The sequence below is a fragment of the Diaporthe citri genome (assembly GCF_014595645.1).
Source record: "Diaporthe citri strain NFHF-8-4 chromosome Unknown scaffold_7, whole genome shotgun sequence".
Lineage (NCBI taxonomy): Eukaryota > Fungi > Ascomycota > Sordariomycetes > Diaporthales > Diaporthaceae > Diaporthe > Diaporthe citri.
The window spans coordinates 3584687-3605112 of NW_025064852.1; the positions used below are offsets into that span (position 1 = coordinate 3584687).

The following is a 20426-nucleotide window of genomic DNA, read 5'->3' on the forward strand; positions in this document are numbered from 1 at the left end:
TCCAAAGGTGCCATCCCATTTCATCCGCTAGGCCCACGCGGAGAGTGCATATGAGAAAATAAAAACCAAGCATTGCTCCCGATCCGCCCGCCTGTGCGTACCAAAATCTCGTCACAAAGAGTGGCTCTCATATGCCGCTCCCGTTTTACTGCCGTACCCGAATAAGAGAGTCATCCCATCAAAAGCGTAACAACATCGTGGTATCTCAGAAGTAGAAAAAAGTAAGCAAAGATCTGTTGGTGAGTCATCCCGGTTGATCGATCGTGGAGGAGCTCCACCCAGTCACGTATTAGGATCGTAGTCAGGCCGGCTGTGTCGACAGCTCGAGGCGATTGACGTCAAGGTGCTGCGGGCTGACTGCCGGCGATAGTCATATAGCCCTCCCAGCCCGTTCCATCAGTCCTTCTCCTCGGCAATGCTCGTCATGCTCATGCTATGTCCGTGCACGCCGGCGCCGCCTTCGAGAAGAGGCTGGCTAGGAGGCGGCATCATTACTTTCATCGCTGTCGCACTTCCCCCGGTTGAGCTGCTGTTGCTTGCAGAATTGGCGTTGGTGGCGGTAGTATTCTGTGCGCTTGCCGAGGTGGGCGACCGAGTCGCCTTGCTGCCGTTGCCGGTACTTTCCACAGCACCTCCCTGGGTAGGCCGAGAGCTAGTCACGGTATCCACGGTGTTGGAGACCTCACGATGAAGAGGAGAAGATTGTTTTGGTGAGCTGGACTTCTTGGAGAGTGAATCGCCGTTGCCGCCCCGGGACGAATTGCGAGGCGAGACTCTGCCGGTCTGTGAAGGGTCAAGTCAGTAAATGCTGCGAGGGCAGGGGGAGGGGGGGGCCACCGCTGAGGTGCAGACGCAAGGACCATTCTTACCTGCTTGGCGTATCGCAGACCACAGCTGTTGCACAAGTCTCGCTGCCCACTTGGCCCTCTGCGCCACTCGGGGGTGTTTCGGGTGTGGCAATTCGCGCAGTCCCGGACCACGTTTCCCACGCCTTTCCTCCGCTTCCTCTTCTTCTTGTTACTTAACAGCTGGCCCAGCTCCTCTGCTAGCAGCCTGTTGACCTTCTCCATCTGGCGGAGCTCATATTGCCACGAGGAGCAACGAGTCGTCTTGAGCTCGTCAAAGATGTTGTCATCACTGGCAAGAGCGGCATCCTGGTTACCGAGAACCAAGCCACCGCCTTGGGCTTGAGAAATAATACCCTGGTCTGCCCCAGATGCGGACCGTGCTCGATTGGGCGAGGCGAGGGAGCCGTGTGATGGCTGGAGGGCGTCCTCGGGCGGCCCGGCGCTGATGAGAGATGGGGCTTTGCCCGCGGACGAGGCGGGTGCCAGGGCCCTGCTTGACGCCTTCAGAAGCTTCGTCTGGGCCAGAAGGAAGGTCGGCTTTTGCCCCTCGGCCGCATCTCCGGGGTACAGGATAGTTTGGGCTTGCAGTATTTGACCTCTCTTGTTTTGGATCTCATGTTTGCACTTGACGATTTTCCCTTTTCGGGCCTTTTCTATTGACCGGCCGAATTCAGGCCTTGTCTCCTTTCGCATCTGATCTTGGATGCTGGTTCCAACAAGGTCGTGCGGCTGCAAGTCCAGTAATGATCGACAGTTGGACGACACAAACAAGTACATCCCGGAGGTCGAAAGTTTCGACCAGAGCTCACCGTCGCCGATGCCGCCGTTGTTCTCGATGTTACTCCTGCTGAGCGCGAAGACAGGTCGTTTTCGTCCCACCAGGATGATGCATTTCTTGCCTTTGCCTTGCTCCACAAAAAGGGATCCGTGGCTCTCGAACCAAGTGTAGCCACTCTCTTTCCTCCGTATTCGAAAGACGATGTTGACGTGATTGCCCACGGCCGTATCCTTAAGCTCCCGGGTGACAGGTACGATGTCGGATGGGTGACAGATCGAGGACAGCTGATTGCCGATGAGTTCCTTGGTGTCGTACTCCAGGACCCTCTTACACGATGGTGACAGGTACATGAACAGCCCCTTGAGCGACAAGACGTGTACGACATCATCAGCGTTCTCCAGGAGCATCTTATCCCAAGATTGCTTGTGCCAGTCGCCCAGGTTGGTTCCTCCGGGTTTCAGTTGCTGGAGAAGTGTCGACACGTCGTCGGCAGAGAGTGTTTGACCAGCGTCCGGCTCGACTCGATCGCCCTCGGGAGGGTTCCAGATATACTGCCCAATATCGCTGTGCTTGTAGTTGACCGCAACCTTGCCCAGCTCCTGACCGGCGATGGCATCGGGGCACTCGACCAAGTCAATCTGGAACCCGATGAAGTATCGAATTTCTTTGGTGTCCCAGGGGATAGGAATCATTGTGAGCAGGTTGAGGAAGGGCTTACCACCTTTGCGGTAGTTGATCAAGCTCTGTTGGACCTCCTTACCCTCTTGTATCTTCTGTTTTAGGTTGAGAACGGCATCATTTGCGACGAATTCTCTTTTCGTGCCAGCCTCAACCTTGCCATCAGGAGCCTGGAGGAATCGACAGTTCTGGCCCATGATATCATGACGACTGTAGCCAGTCAGGTTTTGAAAGTTATCCGATATATAGATGATAGGACAATCGTTCATTGTAACATCGCAGACAACAAATGCACAGGACAGGTCCACGGCTCCCAGCTGTATCTCCGGGTTCGGTCTAGTGGCGATATAATACAAGGCTCGGACCAGGTCGAAGCCACTCTTGGAGTATATGTTCTTTGATTCTGACTTGACCTCGGCACTCCCCGGTGTTGCGACTCCTGATTCAGCCTGAGGCGGTATGGGGGTCTCTGGCACGATACTGCCCCTGGCTGTGCTAAGGTCCGGTGAGACAGGTGACTGGTTGAAGGAAGTTGCGCTGGACACCTCTCGTGACAGCGCCGGGGCCATATTGTAGGCTGGCATGGCCCCGCCGGTCCCCTGAGCGGCCTGAGGGGTGCCTGAGCTGTTGCTCCCAAAATGGTTGTTTCCGACCATCAACTCGTCATCACCATCGTCTGCCAGGGCCGCCCCCGATGCATTGGCCGTGGCGACGTTCAAGGGGTTCTCTGGGTTCATTTCCATCGCAAAGTCGGGCGAAACTGGCTCCATGCCGGTGTTTCCGAATTGGGGGCTCATGTTTGGGTTGCTGAAGAGGCCCATGCCGCTCGGGTCTGACTGCATCTGCCCCATGCTGAGGTTGGAGAAGCCCATCATATTGTTCATGACGTCCGGCGACATGGCCGAGAACTCAAAGTTGCCAGTATGAGGGGGAATGGTGATGGACGAGGTCATGTTGGGCATATTGCCGTACGAAGGAAGACCGTCTGCCATTGAGGAGGGCGGAGCTGCGGTGGTCAGTGGGCTGTCGAACTGGAAGCCTCTGTAATGGTCATTGCTGCTCCCAAATTCCATATTCATGGACATCCTCCTGTCCGGTTCGTCATGGGGGGTGGGCTGGTTGGGCGAGAATGGATGCGGCACGCTCCGTCTCCTCCTAGTAGCGATGTTCTGGTTGATGATCTCGTCGAGCGAGTCACCGCCCATCATGGCCGTGTCGGGTGACATGTTGGGCATCATGGGCTGCGGCATGGTGGGCGAGCCGCGGCTTGCTTGGCCTCCTGTGTTCACGCTGGGCGGCATCATCATGTTGGCGGGCCGGCCGGGGTGCTGCCGGCGCTGCTGTGCAGCAGCGGCCTGGGCCAGCTGGTTCTGGTAGTAATCGTTCATGTTGGGGACGGCATTGAGGTGAGTTCTAACTGTGGCCGGTGCCGCGGGAGGGCAAGATGGTTAGGCTGTTTTGGTGGGTCTGGAGTCGAGTCGGGATCGAAGTATCGAGTCGGGATCGAGAAGGAGAGTGGGTCTATTCTCGCAGGCAAGAATCGAAGCGTCGAGGTGGTGGAAGCATGGGCTCCGGCTGACAGGGCCACAGGACGGGCATGAGCCCTTTTGGTGAACGATCTCGGCACCGACTGAGGGCGTGCACACGCGCAGTCAGGCTGGCGAGGGGCGGAGGCTGCTTGGGACGGCTGCGATATTGGACTTGGACGTTGGCTAGGCGGTTGGGCCGATGCAGTTCAGGGCTTGGGCGTCAGAAGTGGTCGACAGAGTTGATGACGAAAGCGACTGTGGACGGTTGCCGGAGGCCGTGGAGTGGCTGCTGGGAGGGGCACACAGGTGGCACACAGGGGAGACGGGGTTTCGAGTCGATGTGGTGATATCGTGGTACGGAGGTGAAGCATGCAGTCGGTCAGACGGGCGGTGCGATGTGAAGGGTCGAATGGGATCGAAGGCATGCGGTGCGGTTCGAAAGTGGGACTTTGGCACTTTGGCTTTGGCCCGTGGCCGTGGACGCACGCTCCAGTGTCCGCGGCATGGAGAAGAATCGTCAAGGGTGGGTACTCTGCACGTACACCTGGGCAGAGATACCTGCCTATCTTGCGCACGGGTACCGGTGCTGGTGGAGAGATTTGCTGCGTTGTGAGTGGGCTGGCTGCTGCTGGACATGTACCTGGGTACATCGGGCCGTCGGGGTATCGAGTACTTTTGGCCGGCCAAGAAACGGGGCGTGACGCGTACGGATTGGGACAAGCGTCAAAGGTATACGGAACCTTCCTGCCTGGGTGCTTCGGCAGCAGGGAGGCAGGGAGGAAGGCGCGGGGAGGAAGCCACAGGAAGGCAGGAAGAGCGACAGTCCGTCGTGACTACCCGGGGTCCTATGCCCTGTGTCCCGCATCCTCTGTCCTGCGCCCTGCACCTTTGAGACATACCACCACGCCCGTATGTGGTACAGCCCCATAGACTACATCACCTACCATGCACGTCCTCACTATTGCACTCTCACAAGCTGCAAAAGCAAGGACGGTCAATCAATCAATCATCAGCAGTCAATCTTCAGCCAACGGCACACGGCAGGTCCCGACAGTGTGCTACCCGCCCACTCTCTCATGCCGTATTATTGAGCGATACCTGTCTACCTGTCTACCTGTCAAGTCTGTCAAGTCTGTCAATCCTGGTCGACCAATCTCCCCGGTATCACTGTTGCACACGCAGACCTGCTTGCATTGTGGGAGAATTCGATCCTGCCCCGGCCAGACCATTCAAAATCCCACCCATACACCATCCGAGCTGCTCTGTCAGCCGGAACTGCTCTCACGAAAGCCCGATCCCATTGGTCAAGCCTCCTCGTGTCTTCGGATGGCCAACAGCTCTCTCGTATGTCTTCAGCCCAAAGGCATATCCGCAGTCGCCACAGGTAGTCTGTCATGCCCAAACCTTCGTTGATTTACCCGATCTGTTGTCGAGCGTCTCTGACGGCGCCCAAAGATGACCGTTATGGCACGAAAGAAGCTCAGATAGATTGGTCATGAAGCTTGCCACTAGCTGTGCATGCCGCTCTGCGCACGCTGCCGTCCTGGTCCTTTCATCACGCACGCAGAGCTCCCAACAGCTTGTGCAAAGGATGCAGCACGATGCCTGGATGCGTGACATGTAACATCAGCTATGAGCAGTCACCGTCATCACTCTGTGGCCCAGTCTAGGTTCAATCCGAAAATGATACCTTGCCGAGGACCAGGTTCAGCAGCTGGAATAGGTCAGGGCGCGGGGTGAAGCTCAGGAAGCTCAGCCAGCATGGCTCGCTCGGCTGTGCGCGCCGGTGGGGGAGTTCCATCCGCCAGATGCCACCACTGCCGCCCCTCGTCGATCCCTCCGAGTCCATTGAAACCTACCGTCTGGGTAATGGTTTCCGCTCGCGTTCGGCTTGGCGGACGGTCAATGTCGCGACTCACAAGTCACAAGTCCTTTGAGAAATTATGCCCCAATGCCTTGACGCCTCCCATCACTCCGGTGTTGTCTCAGACGGGCCTGATTTGATGGAAGGACTGTGCAGGCTTCTGGCGGCAAAGATTCAACACCACTCAGCCAAAGGCATCTTTACCAGAGAAAAGCTACACAGGCTTGATCGCTCACTAAAGAATGAAAGAAAGGAAAGAATTGCCGGCAACAATTCTACGGCAAGTCGTGTCATGACACAGCCGAGTGTTCATCGGGTTCATTGGTTCATTCCTCGCTCATCAAGAACTGTCGTCTACTTTGCTATCGCTGCAGTTGTGCTGCTCAAAAACAATACGTCCGAACAACGACAAATTCAGCACGCCGGTGAAAACCTAAAGTCCAACACCGCCGTCATCTTCGGTCTTTCCCATCAGCTTGTGAGCTCGGATGCGCATCGCAGCAAGCGTCTCTAAGATCGCCATCGTCACCTTTGCCGGAGCGGGATCCTTGACTGCTGCAGTCTTGTCGTTCGTCTCACTTCCAACAGCCGATGAGGTGCTGGAGACGCCCGGGTCGCCGAACTTGCCAGCAACAAGCAGCGAGCTCTTGACCAGGTTTTTGATCTCTCGACCGTTGAGATTGAAATCCCGAGCGAGTTGCTGGACCTGCTGCTCGGTGAGGTCGAAGGCCTCTGTCCCGCCCGACTTGTTGATGAAATTGACCCAAACCTGCAGACGGGCCTCGTCGGTGAGGTCGCCATAGGGCAGGATGATATCAATGCGGGACTGAAAAGCGTCGTCGATGTTCTCGATCTTGTTGGTCGTAAGGAACATGGTACCCTGATAATACTCGAGACGGCGCAGGAAGACTGCGGTCAAATTGTCAGCATGTGCGCTCAATCCCGCGGAGACACCCGGTCTGCCTGCTATGCCAGAAGGGGACATAAAAAGGCCACGGCCGACATGATTAAAGGGGGATCTTACTCGAAACCAGCTCGTTGCGCTCGATGCTCGTGTTCCCGCCACTGAACCTCTTACCAAGGAACACATCGGCCTCGTCCAGAAGCAACATGGCCTTCCAACGCCGGCAGAGGCCAAGCGCTTTGTCTAGAGCCTCCTCCACTTGGCTCGAGACCGAGCCCAGCTCGCCTGCACTTATCATGTAGAGAGGCACCTTGGCCATTTCGGCAATCGCCTCCGCTGTGTAGGTCTTTCCAACGCCAGGGGAGCCGCACAGGAGCATCACTAGGCCCTTTCCCTTGTCCGTCACAAAGTCATCAAATGCCGTACCGCGGTCAGAGTCGGATGCATCTAGCAGAAGGTTCTTGCTCTCGACAAATGCCCAAGCCATCTTCTTCTCGCCGGGCGGCAGCACAAGCTTGTCGTATGCGAGGTTGTTAAATGTGATATCGCGGATTCCATCCACAGGAAAGAGGCCTGTGAGAGATGGTCAGCAAGCTCAGCGACCGTGACCTTAGGTCCGGGCTACACTTACACCAGTCTTTGAACTTCAAATCGAAACCACAAACTACTCCTGATGCCAGCAAGCACTGGTCGTCAGACAATTGGGTAGACTGGGTGCTGTCTCCCATATCATCGACATCAGGTTCCGCCGCCAATGACTGCAAGGTAGGTTTCTGCCACCACTTGTTTGGATTGTTGTCATAGAAAGCCGCGGTATCGGTCATGATTCTTCCATTCGCCTGTGCCCGCCAGTCCTTGTTAGCAGACTAGGATATGAAATGAGTCGGGCAACTCGTATCGATGGCAGGCACTCACCTCTACGGGGACTCGAGTACTGATTGGGACCTTCTTGCCTGCAAACTGCTTGTAGTCGACATCCTTCATGGAGGTCCAACGCCGGCCGCGCGCAATCAGCTTGGTGCGGAGCTCTTCCTCCGAAGGACAGAAGTCAAGAGGCACAGTCTTCAAGTCCGACACCCTGATGTTCTTGTGACCGGCGTACTCCGGGATGTCGAGCGTTTTGGTGCGCAGCCCGTACGTCTCGCCGTCCCAGTCAATGTACTCGAACTTGAGTCTATGAACTTGCTGATGAAGTTTTGGGTCGAAGAAGAGGGTTCCTTCCTGCACACGGACGACGGATTGGACCGCGCCAGGCTCCTCGACGAGGATCAGCTTACCAGGCGGGAAGATCAAGTGAAGGTCTTTCCAAAGGACCAGACCCGTGTCCCTGATTCGCTTGATCGAATCCAGGGTAGGTTGGACGACGGGGGTCATAGCCGCAACGAGCGCGACCCAAGCGGCCTTCTCCGCGGCAAATGGAGTCTGCAACCTGTACTCCCGGAGCTGATCCCAGCGGCCGACGAATATGTCAAAGGGCTCGTTGAAGACCCAGGCGCTGTTCTCGGGCAAAAGCGAGGCATGAAAACCCGGGTATCCGTCAAAGACTTTGGTCAGTATGCCCTTCATTTGCTTGTTCTGGACGTCCACCCGGACGGTCTCGTTGTCGTCCTTGGGGTCGATCCGCTTGACAATGCCGTTCTCGCTCTCCATCTTTGCAATGTGCGCCTTCTCGGCCTCGGGGCTGGGCAGGGTGGACCATCGCGGCTTGCACGAGGTGCAAGACTTGTGGCAGTGTGCGTCGCAGGTGTCCATGAGGTAGAGGCAGAGCTCGCTGGTGCTGCTCATGGCCTCTGCGCTGGTCACGGTTGTCGCGCTGGTAACAGCCTTCATGCTTTCGCCGGTGGACTGGTTGGGGAAATCGACCGCGGCGTGCTCAAGGTCTGCTCCCCGCCGTAGTCCCTGCCTTAGTCCCTCACGCCAGGAGGACTCTTCATCATAGGGGCCGACAAAATCACGCCGTCTCTCAAGCATGTATTGGACAACCTCCTCCTCGTCGAGGTCGATGTCACCGGCGCGACGGGAAGTTTGCATGTTTCGAGGCATCTCGGGGCGATTGCTTTCGTGATCACTGACGCCGCGGCGAGTGTGAGGAGCGAGCAGCGCTGGCGATGCTGCTTTCTTTTCGTGCTGTTGGGGTTCTTTGGGAGATGGATGAAGACGGCAAAGAATCTCCAGGGATTTCATTCGCAAACAGTTTACGGATGAGAGGATTGCGGCATCTCAACTGCTCAAGTGAGGCTTTCCAGCCGACTTATATCCCGAGATCCTGTCACAACCACAACCTGGTACTTCATTTTCCCCTGGATGTTCACAAAGGGGACTGGGGCATCTTTCAGGAAGCGAAGGCTCCAATCATCTCGCATCAAAGCTCGAGAAGACCGAGCTTGGGTATGTGTCGGCAATTATGCGTCTGTTCCTTGTTCCTAGCCGGGCAAGTGCCTGTTCAGATGCATGATCTTTAACGTCTGTCAAGTTGCCTGTCTCTGGTGACAAAAAGGCATTGTCTTGTTTGTTTGCCATTCCAACATCTGCGGGGAGTCGGATGCGAGTTTTCGTTGTGCCTGGCCAGGCAAGTGTTTCATAAGGCTAAAGCCTCTTTGGTGTCTCGGGGATTCTGTCATTGATCATGTTGATACGAACGAGCAGACTTTGACTGCTCAGCCTTTTCGGCTCAGTTGATGATTCCCAACGCTCTGCTTCAAGCCTTTGGAAATGTCTCGGCTGCCATCTCAGGTTTGGAGAAGATTCACAAGCCAACAGGACTGAGTGGGCCGAAGTGGTCGTTCGCAAAGCGGGGCAAGGGCGCTTCATACCCCAGCTGTCTCGATGTCATGCTATTCGCATTGTCCGTTCAACATATGGCTTACAGCAGCCGGGCTTGTCTTGAGCAGTAGGCAGCTGTCTCCGTCCCAAGAATGGCTAGGACCCTTGAACAGGGGTGGTTGACGGCCGGAGCTGACCACTCTGGCATCCCGCGCGGCTCTCATGAGCCTCTCCGCACGTGTGTGCTTGGCTTTGGCTGTAAGATCACTCCTTGAAGGTTTCTTTCAGCTCCATTCTGCTTCGAGTGCTGGACTTGGACTTTCTCTGGTCAGTGGCAATCGGACAATTGTTCACCATTCGGAATAATGGCCTGTTTCTCGGACATAACGGAGCTCAGTCAAATCCGGCTCCTCCCTCGTGCTTCGTGATTAGTTGGGGCCGACTTGATCATGGGCAGTCCCGTGGTCTCCATCCCGGGTGCGGCAGCCCGGGAGCTTCCCCGAATCTATTATTCCTTGCTTCCGCCGCTATCATTGGTCGGCCACACTTTCCACTGGGCAAATGTCACCTCAATAGGGTTTATGTGACGGCTATATAAGCTGTTGGCCATACCGAGCTGGTATACACATGTCTACTAATATCGTGCGAGCTGCGCACAGCCGATCGGATATATAAGAAGTATCACAGCACTTCTCCGAGCCGAACCACGGCTTTTCGAGGAGACATTGTAGAACTGTGCAAGCCTAGACCTCGAAATAAATTATAAAACAACATGGCATCTAATGAAGACATCGACACTCTTCTTGATCGACTCGACAAGGTGGCCAGCCAGAGCGATGAGGCTCGCAGTGAGTTGCTCGACGGCTTGCAGAGTCTCCAACTGCGGCTCGAGACACCAGAAGACCTCAACCTACGTTTGGTGAACCTACAGATTCAGCTCACTGGAGCCCAGGTTGCAGAAGACCTGAAGTTGTTCCAGATACTTGCCGAGAGCACACAGCCCCTGACAGTGGGTGAACTGTCTGGCAAGACAGGCGTCGAGGCTTCTCTATTGCGTAAGCCCGGTCAAACTGATCTTCCAAGTGGATGAATGAATGAAATACTGAAATGCCCACAGGTCGAATCCTACGATATCTCGCATCGGTTGACCAGATCCAAGAAACCGGCCAGGATACCTTTGCCGCGAACAAGACCACCAAGACACTTGCCCGTCCCGAATACGGCGGGCTCATCTACCACTCCTTCCACACGGTCGGGAACCTGCTGCAAGTCTTCCCCGAAGTGCTCGCCTCGGCAGGGTACCGCGACGTGGAGCAAGTCCCCCACACAGCCGTCAAGAAGGCCTTCTCGACCGACCTGACGGGGTTCGAGTGGCTCCGGTCGAGACCCCAGAAGTTCAAAGCCTTCCAGCAGGCCATGTCGATCGCCCCGCAGGCCCGCATGCCGTGGTTCACCGTGTTTCCCCTCGAGGCGGAGCTGGGCAGCTTCTTGAAGGAGAGTTCGGCCCCGGCGTTCGTCGACATCGGCGGCGGCTTCGGCCACCAGTGCGCCGCCCTCGCGGCCGCCTTCCCCTCCCTGAAGGGTCGCCTCGTCCTCCAGGACATGGCGCACACGCTGGCGATCGCGCCGAGACTGGACGGGGTGGAGGCCATGGCGCACGACTTCTTCGGCGCGCAGCCGGTGCGGGGCGCGAGGTTCTACTACCTCCGCAACGTGCTCCACGACTTCCCGCGCGGGAAGGCCGTGGCGATCCTGTCGCGGGTGCGGGAGGCGATGGGGTCCGGGTCTCAGGTCCTTGTGGACGAGATCGTGCTGCCGACCCGTGGGGCGCACTGGCATGCTACGTCTCTGGATATGGTCATGATGACTAGTGTTGGGGCGATGGAGCGGACTCTTGATGAGTGGGAGGAACTGCTTAATGAGGCTGGGCTGCGGATTGTGAAGATTCATATTTACCTGCCTCGGCATCAGAACTCGATTTTTCAGGCCGTTGCGAAGTAAGTTGGTCTTTTCTCCTCGTGGATATTTCATACGACTTGGGTTTATTGGGGATTTGTGTGAGACTCATACTTCGATCAGGACACATGGAATTGGGTGTTGATGGGGCTTGGTTCCCCCGTTGAGCGTTCAACACGCCAATGCAAAAGACGATACAAGCTTCGTTTCACTGGCAAAACAAGTTTCGGGTCCATTTTGTACGAGACCGTGGGGTGGCTGTGTGAGTCCATCGCGGGATTGTCCGTCCCGTGCCACGGTCGAATCCGACTCAAGAGACAGAGATGTCCTCGTTGAGAAGTGGATGAGACAGTGTCACTAAGAATGGAAGATTCCGTTCATGACTGTGGTCACCTGCCAACCTGAGAAGGGAGAAGGGCCCAACCAGCCTCAGCCCGGAATCCCGGTGCCAGCCAGTACCATGTCCGCCTCTCGGGGCCCTGTCTTACCTGACCACTTGAGCTGTTGAGCCATCTGAGTCAAAAGAAAGCTTGGCTTGTGCTGCTGACTTGCCTAGGTAGAGGGGAATAGCTGAACTTGCCAACATTCGCAAACAATTCCCGAAGAGGTGTGAAGCAGAGAAAGGAATGTGTAGATTAGTGGCCATCTAATCTAGTTATGGTACCGTTGATCATCCCATAGAAGACGAATATCACATAATGAGTGTATAGAATATTGAGACCGCCTGTGCAACTGACGCGGCGGCAGACACTGCCAGACCTTCGGTTCGAAGGACCTGGGCAAGTGCCTCAAAACACGAGACTCAAATCATGCTCCGAGTCTCTGGACCTCAGGCCAGGCAAAAGGCCCCGATGGCGACCTCGAACTGGGTACCGACCTGATCGGCGAGCACGCCGATCAGATTCTCGTACGAGATGTCAACTATGTAGTTGGCGTGAGTGTTGACGCTTTCATAGATCTTACCGCAAGAGAGAACATATCCAGACTTACACACAGCTTCGACAGTCTCGAGTAGCAGTTCCACCTCGACCAACAGGGACTCCAGGGAGGCGCAGACGACGCCGCCGAAACCACTGGCGGCGATCGGGGCAGACTGCAAGAACCAAGGCATACCATGTTAGCCCCTGACATAACGGCCAAGTTCACACCCGCCAGAGAATAACCCCAACCTCAACCCACCTTTGCCTGAACCCCACCAACAGCACGCGACAGCGAGGTGGTAAACAGCGCAACGTCCGGGTACACGGCGGCCGAGTCAGCAACATTCAGCAGCCCAGAGACGAGCACGGTCTGCGAGGCGGAGTTGACGGAGATGCCCAGGCCGCTGAAGGAGGTGAGGAAGGCGAGCGAGTTCTCCGGAGTGGTTCCGTCGAAGGCTGCCACCGCGTCGCTGAAGGCGGTGACCTCGCCGCTGGCGGTGGCAATTGCGGCCTCGATGCCTGCGACGTCGGCGATGCGCGTCTGTATGGTGGAGACTTGTTCCTGCTGGCGACGCTGGGGTGGGACAGAGGCCTTGCTGGCGAGGGCGGAGCCAAGGAGGCTGAAGAGTGCGAGGGTCGGGAAATGCATTTTGGGGGAGTGAAAGTGGTAACTTGTGACTTCAACTTGTTGCTGGTGGCTTGAAAATGTGGATTTCGAGTGACTGAACGGATGCGATGATGAGGCTAGACTCGATCGCCCAGCTTCATCAGTGGATGTTCTTCGGTCTGTTTTATAGATCTTCTCACCAACATGTTCGAGCCGACCTCGGGAACGGTTGTTCAACGGACCGCACCCGTCATGCACTCTTTTGCAGCTGAAGCCATGATGTTTCCACAGCCCCAAGGCCAGCTCGACAGTGACTATCGAAAGTGTAAAATGCCCAGGACGAGATTTCTTGAAATAGCCACCATTCAATTACTTGGACCCTGCAAGTACAATACGATACGACTTCTCGTCCGGCACTTCGGGAGACGGCAGCATCCCAAAATGAGACTCAAGCCGGCCGGAATGCAGCGTCCTTGAGTCGAGGGCTCTGGGCCGTTGCAACGTTGGGTGTCTTCACAACGGTTGGCACCCGCACGTGCAGGTGGGAGCAGACTCTGGTGTGGAGTAGAGCTGCGACTTCGCACTCCTTGGCCTTTGACTTCATCAGCTGCCTCGATCGCCCGAGTATCTACACAGCCTTGGGATGAAGCTGACCTAACAAGCTTTTGGTTTCCGGTGCCGTTGTCCCTGCAGATCGCATCCCGGAACTTTACGCTACGGAGCTGCTTCCATGAGACTCCGACGCAAGCCGGATCCGATTGACACTAATTTCAACGAGCCGTGATTTTGATGCTGACCCAATGACAAGTTCTCACATGCATTTCGAATATCTAGCATCTAGCCAAGAATCATCATCCTAATTTTAGACGGACTTTTAATGATAGAAGCTAAACTCGTAGCTGTCTCCCTTTCTTTGTAAGGCGGCTTTTGCCAAGTCGAAACGCTTACCGGCCGGTGAGACAAGTGTGCTGCTGTTGACTCTTGGGAACACTGCCAAGTGGCTGAGTGATACATCCATCGCGAAGATCGATGTCCTTCAAGAGCACATATTTGACAATACACGGCCCCCAGAAACTTGGCGATGGTAGCACAACCCGTCAGCATTGTCTGCGAAATGCCTCCTCCAACGAAAGATGCTTCTCCATTTTGTTTCTCGTATTGCAACCGTCAGCTGATGGGAAGGAAGGGGTCTTTTGTCTTGCTCTTGATCAATCGAATGAATGTTTGATTTCAACCCTTGATCTCCCAGTGAATAAGAGGCAGGAACTCAGTGATTCATTCCCTGTTTCCACCCCAACTCAGACCCACACACCTGAGCAGCCTTCCCCTTCCACAGCTTCCCTCCCACAGAACCCTCGTTCCTGCAACTTGCAAGGAAAACACAGCCTTCCCAATCCAACGAATCCTTGCCACTCCACAAGCACAACGACAAGATGCAGCTCAAGACCGGCTTCTACTTCATCTCCACCATCGTCACCAGCCCCTGGGGCGAGCACTGGGTCCAGCGCGACTCGGTCGAGGACAAGTCGTTCGTCCCCAAGCCCGTCAACGTCCAGGTCGACGAGGCGGGAGCAGCTGAGGTATCTGCTTGACATGCAGCCTGAAACCTACCCACCCACTCACCCACACCACATCACCCACACACAAATCACCAACACATAAATGAACCACTCACCCCTACACACATCCAAGTCCGTGCTGCTAACACAGAAATCCGTTGCAGTGGTACATCGAGCAGATCGGCGACACCAGCGTCTTCAAGCTCTCGGCCGGCTCCATCAACGCCGACCCCGCCCCGACCGTCGACCAGGATGGCAAGCTCGTCGCCGACATCAGCGGCGTCTCCTCGACCAGCTGGACCGTGACTGAGTGCGGCGAGACCTGCGATGAGGGTGTCTTTATGTAGGTCGTTCTGACTATACCTCTCTCATGGGGGCCAGTGCTGACTCCTTCTTTCCCAAAGCATCACAAATGACGAGGGAAACGCCTGGCAGACTCCGCAGACCAACGACACCGACCCTCAGGTGCGTAAATCACGTTGCAGGCAGTGTCTGTCTGGATGGGGTCTCCGGAGAAAGTATGCTAATACATATCACTGGTTTCATAGATCCTGCTCCAGTACCTGGTCATCCCTCTCATCTACCCTCCCAAGTACCCGACTTATGCGCAGTTCAAGTTCGCCTCTGTCGACGATGTCGACTAGGAGAGAAGCGCACCAGCACGCTCGTTTGGTGATGGGATTGTTTTGGGGCCAGGCCACGCTCGCGTTTGAGAGGGAGGGAGAAGGTCATTTCCAGCATGCCAGACACTGATAATGACCAACTGTCGGTCAACTGGTCGGACTCAACCACGACATAGTACAGTAATGAACCCATTGGAGGCTTAGGACTCGCGCGGTCCTCTCCAGATGCCATTTGACAGAGATCATCCACTTGTGAAAACATCGCTGTTGTTTTGATACCAAGTCTCAAATCTACTCAACACTGCCTTCTCGAGGTCTGGCCCTCAGAGAGAACAAACCCTTCCGACCCCTAAACTACAAGCACAGGCCAAACCCTCTGAAGGCATGGCACCTATGCCAGCTGCAACAGAGCCCGTCCTTCTGAGCCCCTCCGACCCTTCAGGACTTGGAATAATTCGTTGCAGTCCACACCGACCGGAAGGCTGTGTAAGGCCGGTCCCTCGCCACGCCATCCATCTCCTCCGAGTGGTAGAGGTTCTCAGGGCGTGTGGCCACCCACTTCGCCCGAGCCTCGACGGGCGCGACCACGGTGCTGCTGCTCTGCGGTCCGAGATCCCCTCCACTGCCCACAGGCTCGCCGGCCATAGGAACCTCCCCATACTCACCATAGTCCTCACCAAAAGGCATGTCCTCGGGAAATGGGATGTGCTCCCCCTCACCATAGTCTTGCGGAAAGGGCATGTCGTATTCGCCTCCGTAGCCTCCCGCAGGGGCCATGTTTTGGCCTCCTCCGTACCCCCCACCGAATGGAGTGTTCTGAGGATATCCTGTGTTCCGAGGGCCAGGAACTCCTGCCATGCTTTGCGAGCCTGTAGTATACCCCATGCCCTCGTTGCCGGGTACCCTCTGAGCGAAGGGCATATGCTGCCCCGTTAGAGGGGCGGCCGGGGCCGGTACAGGCTGGCCGAACGGACCAGGCACTGTGTTGGCCCGACTGGTACTTGCCTCCTGCTGTGACACGGGTTGTGCAGCCTCGGCGGCGGGGGCTTGTGTCGAGCTCGGGCCAGCAGCCACCTCTTCTTGTGTCTCGTGGGCCTGCTCCGCCTGTCGGGGCTCCGCTGCTTGGCCTGTCTGGGGCGGTGGTGCCTCGGCCTCGGCCTCCTCCTGGGTCTCGTCCCCGCCCCGAGGAGCCCTGTATCGCCTGAGGAACGCGCGGGCGTCTTCCTTGCGGCATTTCTGCCAGGAAACCGCCCGGGGGTGGCCGTCATCGCATTCTATGTCCCCCGAGCTCCTCCATTTGCAGTCGCGGTGGTTGCTCTTGCAGGGGAAACGTGTCTCGTTCTCATGGGGAGCGTGGGCCTTTTGAGAGGCCCTTCGGTGCTTTTGAGACGGCTCGTGGTGCCCGCGCGAAGGCTCGCTTTGCTTTCCCTTGCCCTTGGACTTTCCACCCTGAAAAGAAACGTATTAGCTTCTGAGCTCGCTCTTGGTCAATACTTGTGTCATACAGCCATGGCTTCTTCAACAAAATTTTGTTATGATGTTTGATCTGAATGCTGAGTGGATTTTGCACAACTGTCTTTGGTGTTGTATCTCCTGTGAATTGCCACCATTTTCGAAAAAAGAGCCACCACTGTCCAGCGGCGAAGATTTTATACTCCTTAATTCTATGCATCATTCTTCTTTGTGGTAATTTTTAACTAGTGAGTAACCGACAGGAAATATTGACTTTGTCTCACAGGACCTTACGCCTAGGGAATAAGACCTTCGTATCACCTGCAAGCATTGCCAGCAGCCATCGGTTGGTAGGGCACACAAGACCGTGACAATGAACCTCTTGTCACTGGACTCTTGTGTGATATTCTCAAAACACCTCTTCACTGAATCAAGACTGACTATAATTAAGTAGGGTGCTATATGTTCGAAAGCCACTCTACCTTCTCCCAGATGCTTCAAACAGCAAGCAAAAAGAAAATTCAAAAACGAGGAAATCCAGCCCGAGCAGCTCTAGGGCCACGCAGCAGGTAATTAAGACTCTTATCACACTCTGGTCATGAGTCTCCGCCCCACCAACTTCCAAAACACCCAACTCAAGTGCGGTATTACTTGCCACGACTAAAACCAAAAAATATCACCATGCCCAACCCACCTACCCCCCCCCCCTCCGGTCATAGAGGGACATGAATATGATCCCAAAATTTCTCTCCAAAAAAGAAACGGAACATGTCCCTACGAAGACAAAGCCGTGTGCTTAATCCAGCGCCCTCGGATGCACGGGCGGCGTAGGCACCGGAGGAGGCGGCGCTCTCGCAAGATCCAAGGACGCCGGGGTACCCGGACCCGTCCCAGGAAACGGGGGCATCGACGTGGGAGGCGGCTGCATACTGGGGTTCGGAGGCATTCCCGGAGTTGCTGAAAGCCCTCCCGGGGGCGGCCGCAGCGCCATCGCTTGGGCTCTAGGCGTCCCAGCGGCTGCAGAAGCGCGAGACAACATCCCCGGGTTGGTTGGCTGTGGTCTCGGCTGTCGCAGGGTTAGATTCTGTAGCGGAGGCCCGGACGGTCCCGTAGCCGTGGTGATGCCCCCAGCTTGAGGCGCTCCCATGGGCGATAACTGCGTCGTTGGAGGTCCAGACATTCCAGCGGTCGGGGGAGCCGGCGACATTCCCGGGACCTGCTGCGGGCCCTGGCGCATGGGCATGTTCCGAGTCGGATGCGCAGTCATCATTGGATACATCGGCGGAGGCATGTTGGCCGTTCCTGTAGCAGGGGCGTCGCCATAGATCTGAGGTTCCTCCTCAGGCGCAGACATTGCTTCTTCAGCCATGACCGACATGCACTCACGCATCGTGGGCGGCGGAGGCATGTCTGCAGGCGGCAGCGGGTCCTGTTGGTGACTGGAGTGGCCTCTTGGCTCCCGACGGTGGCGCTGAAGTTGTTGTCCACCCATTACGCCCTGATCCGAAGGCATGAACGGGGGCGCAGGCGTCCCCGTGGGCGAGACCATGCCCACATGCATCGACGGACCCGGCTGCGGGTACTGTTCGGGCCCAGGCTCAGGCTCGCGGGTCGACTTGTGGCGGTGGTGTGTATGATGTTTTCCACCGCTTTCAGGCTTGGGTCTACGGCCCGACCTTTGATGCCCGTGCTTCTGTTGTTGTCCACCGGATGTGGCCTCTTGAGGCGGAGGCATCTCCGGAGCCGCGGCCATGCTCTGAGCCCCAGCCGCGTGCGTGCCCTGACCAGAGCCCATACCTCGCCCACCCATCCACTCACGGACGTGTCCTTGGTTAAACGGGGTCATATACTTCGCCTTGGTCGGAAACTGCTGCTGGTGCTGATCCTGTTGGCGAGCAGCAGCTTCCTGCTCCGCTGCGTCCTGTTGGTCAACTAGCTCCTGCAAAGCATCCAGGTTTTGCTGATTCAAGCTTGGGCCGGATGGAGTGCTTTGTTCTGCGGAGTGCTTCTTATCATGGGACTTATGGTGTTTAGACTTCCCACGGTCCTCGACATGGCATGATTTGTAAGTGTGATGAAGCTCGGTCTTCATGAACTCGATGGCTTCAGCTTCACAGCATGGTGCCCACTTGATCGTCCTAGTACCACGGCTAGTAGACACCCTGTGATGCCTAAATGTGTTTTTGCATCCATGGTGAGGCGGGTGGCGTGGGCAGTCGAATTTCATGTTGTCGATATGATGCTTCAGATGTTTCCAAATATTTCCTGAACCCGGGCTACCTCTTGGTGCCGAACGGTTTTGGTCTGTAGCTAGGCCACGCAGATTAGCTTTTTTCCAGGCGTTGAAGAGCAGAAGCGGCGTACGTGAAAAAGCTTTGCGAAAGATCAAATGAATCGTATCCTTTTCTCGGCACTGTGAGTATCATCCAAGATGAATCTTTGGGCCTTTGTGAACTTTGGGGACCAGCTTGGAAAACTCCGAGTCAAGAAGCGAAATATTTGTATTCCTCTATGTCACCCATCACTCGCCTCGGTTACAAGCTGCGGTGAGTCAAGTCGAAGACGGGAAGTCATTGTTGTGGAGTTGAATCACTCGCTTCCATGGAGCCACACGCGTGACGTTGAGCTGTGACGGTGACAATGAATCATTCTCATGTCCGCCAGAGTTTGAATTGTAGTACGGACAAACACACTCTCCAGCATTTCAAAATCATCTGCCTCTCGTCTTCATCGGACACCATTTTTGTCTTGTGCTAGCGGATCCCTCGAGCGTGATAGATATAACATTTGCCTTTGCCTCGAGTAGACTCTCCCTGCCATCGATCGAAGGTGGTCGGCATGCCGGGCATGCTGAAAACGAAAGTCTTGGCATTGTTGTCGTTTGTACGTTTCGTTGGCGTAAAGCGGCACGGATCAAAAGAGAGTCAGCATAGGCTCTCTTTACAACATTCGTGTACAGTCATCTGCCAGGTGTGTAAAGCCGTAAGATCGATCTACTACTTGAGTTCAGAAATGGCTGTGGGATTTCTTGAAGCTGGGTGAGATACGAACTGGTCATTGCAAACATTCCAAAGCCATGATGCCGACGAGACGACGTCCCGGGTGCCAGCCCCCAACAAGTGGCGGTGCGACTCCAAACCGACCTGGCAGAAAATCGATACTCCTCACGCTGGCCCAGGCGAATTGTATGGACATCTTGATAACGACGGCGAGCCTCCTAATCGAGCTGTATTCGGCGTCACTGTTAGAAGCCATCGAGTTAGAATACGCACTTCATGAGCTGAACTTGTTGTCAAACGAGACCCAAGCCTTGTCCGGATATCTCGGCAAGCTGCGTTGACGGAACGACGAACGTCGAACAGGAGTCTGTCTCTGGTCGATTACTTTTGGGGGCCGCATGTGGAAAACAAATCCCCCCTGGAAAGAGTGATTCACAAGAGAAAAGGGCAGTTCTTCCTGGCACGCCGCTCTGGAACATGAACCAAAGGGCGGTGCTTCTCCAAGCTGCCTCTTGGGTGTTGCGAGACTCGGTTGGATGGCTCGGGCGCTTCCGCAACAGCTGGGTCTGAGTAAGAACGCAAATAGACTCCCATCCGCCCCCATTCACGCAAGCCTGCCTTGGAACAGGAGAGGATATCGAGTCCGAGGAGAAGCTGCCCGGCGGCGCGTGTCCTACGCGATAGGCTGCAAAGCTGCCTCTGTCGACGGAGATTGGGCATCCGCGACGCCGTGGAGCATGGCCATGGCCAGCTTGACGCAACCGGGAACGTCACCGAGATGCCGTGCCAGGCCATTGCCCGTCGAGACGCTGGCGAAGGTACAATGAGGTACTTGCGCAGTCCACCTGCCATGTACCCAATGCATATCCACGCACAGCATGTCCTGTAGGGGGGGTTGCGCCTAACATGTCAAGGAGGCCGGCAGTAGCAATTACCATGCCGGTGC

At 56.0% G+C, this 20426-nt stretch overlaps 7 protein-coding genes across 7 annotated transcripts; 2 read left to right on the top strand and 5 right to left on the bottom strand.

The window, feature by feature from the left end:
* Window positions 1-396: 396 nt before the first annotated feature.
* Window positions 397-3692, bottom strand: INS49_014102 (uncharacterized protein; the record flags this gene model as incomplete). Its single annotated transcript, XM_043174793.1, has 2 exons — window positions 397-783; window positions 870-3692. 2 exons carry the CDS (start codon window positions 3690-3692, stop codon window positions 397-399), a joined length of 3210 nt encoding a protein of 1069 aa, XP_043021738.1.
* Window positions 3693-6130: 2438 nt separating this feature from the next.
* INS49_014103 (uncharacterized protein) lies at window positions 6131-8644 on the bottom strand (the record flags this gene model as incomplete). Its single annotated transcript, XM_043174794.1, has 4 exons — window positions 6131-6606; window positions 6722-7174; window positions 7233-7440; window positions 7517-8644. The coding sequence occupies 4 exons, from the start codon at window positions 8642-8644 to the stop codon at window positions 6131-6133; spliced, it is 2265 nt and encodes a 754-aa protein (XP_043021739.1).
* Window positions 8645-10136: 1492 nt separating this feature from the next.
* Window positions 10137-11365, top strand: INS49_014104 (uncharacterized protein; the record flags this gene model as incomplete). Its single annotated transcript, XM_043174795.1, has 2 exons — window positions 10137-10419; window positions 10482-11365. 2 exons carry the CDS (start codon window positions 10137-10139, stop codon window positions 11363-11365), a joined length of 1167 nt encoding a protein of 388 aa, XP_043021740.1.
* Window positions 11366-12149: 784 nt separating this feature from the next.
* Window positions 12150-12889, bottom strand: INS49_014105 (uncharacterized protein; the record flags this gene model as incomplete). The annotated part of the gene is made up of 3 exons (XM_043174796.1): window positions 12150-12241; window positions 12311-12413; window positions 12500-12889. The coding sequence occupies 3 exons, from the start codon at window positions 12887-12889 to the stop codon at window positions 12150-12152; spliced, it is 585 nt and encodes a 194-aa protein (XP_043021741.1).
* Window positions 12890-14280: 1391 nt separating this feature from the next.
* INS49_014106 (uncharacterized protein) lies at window positions 14281-15050 on the top strand (the record flags this gene model as incomplete). The annotated part of the gene is made up of 4 exons (XM_043174797.1): window positions 14281-14427; window positions 14571-14749; window positions 14811-14871; window positions 14955-15050. The coding sequence occupies 4 exons, from the start codon at window positions 14281-14283 to the stop codon at window positions 15048-15050; spliced, it is 483 nt and encodes a 160-aa protein (XP_043021742.1).
* Window positions 15051-15467: 417 nt separating this feature from the next.
* On the bottom strand, window positions 15468-16540 carry INS49_014107 (uncharacterized protein; the record flags this gene model as incomplete). The annotated part of the gene is made up of 2 exons (XM_043174798.1): window positions 15468-16478; window positions 16535-16540. 2 exons carry the CDS (start codon window positions 16538-16540, stop codon window positions 15468-15470), a joined length of 1017 nt encoding a protein of 338 aa, XP_043021743.1.
* A 737-nt stretch (window positions 16541-17277) lies between these two features.
* On the bottom strand, window positions 17278-18708 carry INS49_014108 (uncharacterized protein; the record flags this gene model as incomplete). The annotated part of the gene is made up of 1 exon (XM_043174799.1): window positions 17278-18708. The coding sequence occupies one exon, from the start codon at window positions 18706-18708 to the stop codon at window positions 17278-17280; it is 1431 nt and encodes a 476-aa protein (XP_043021744.1).
* Window positions 18709-20426: the final 1718 nt, after the last annotated feature.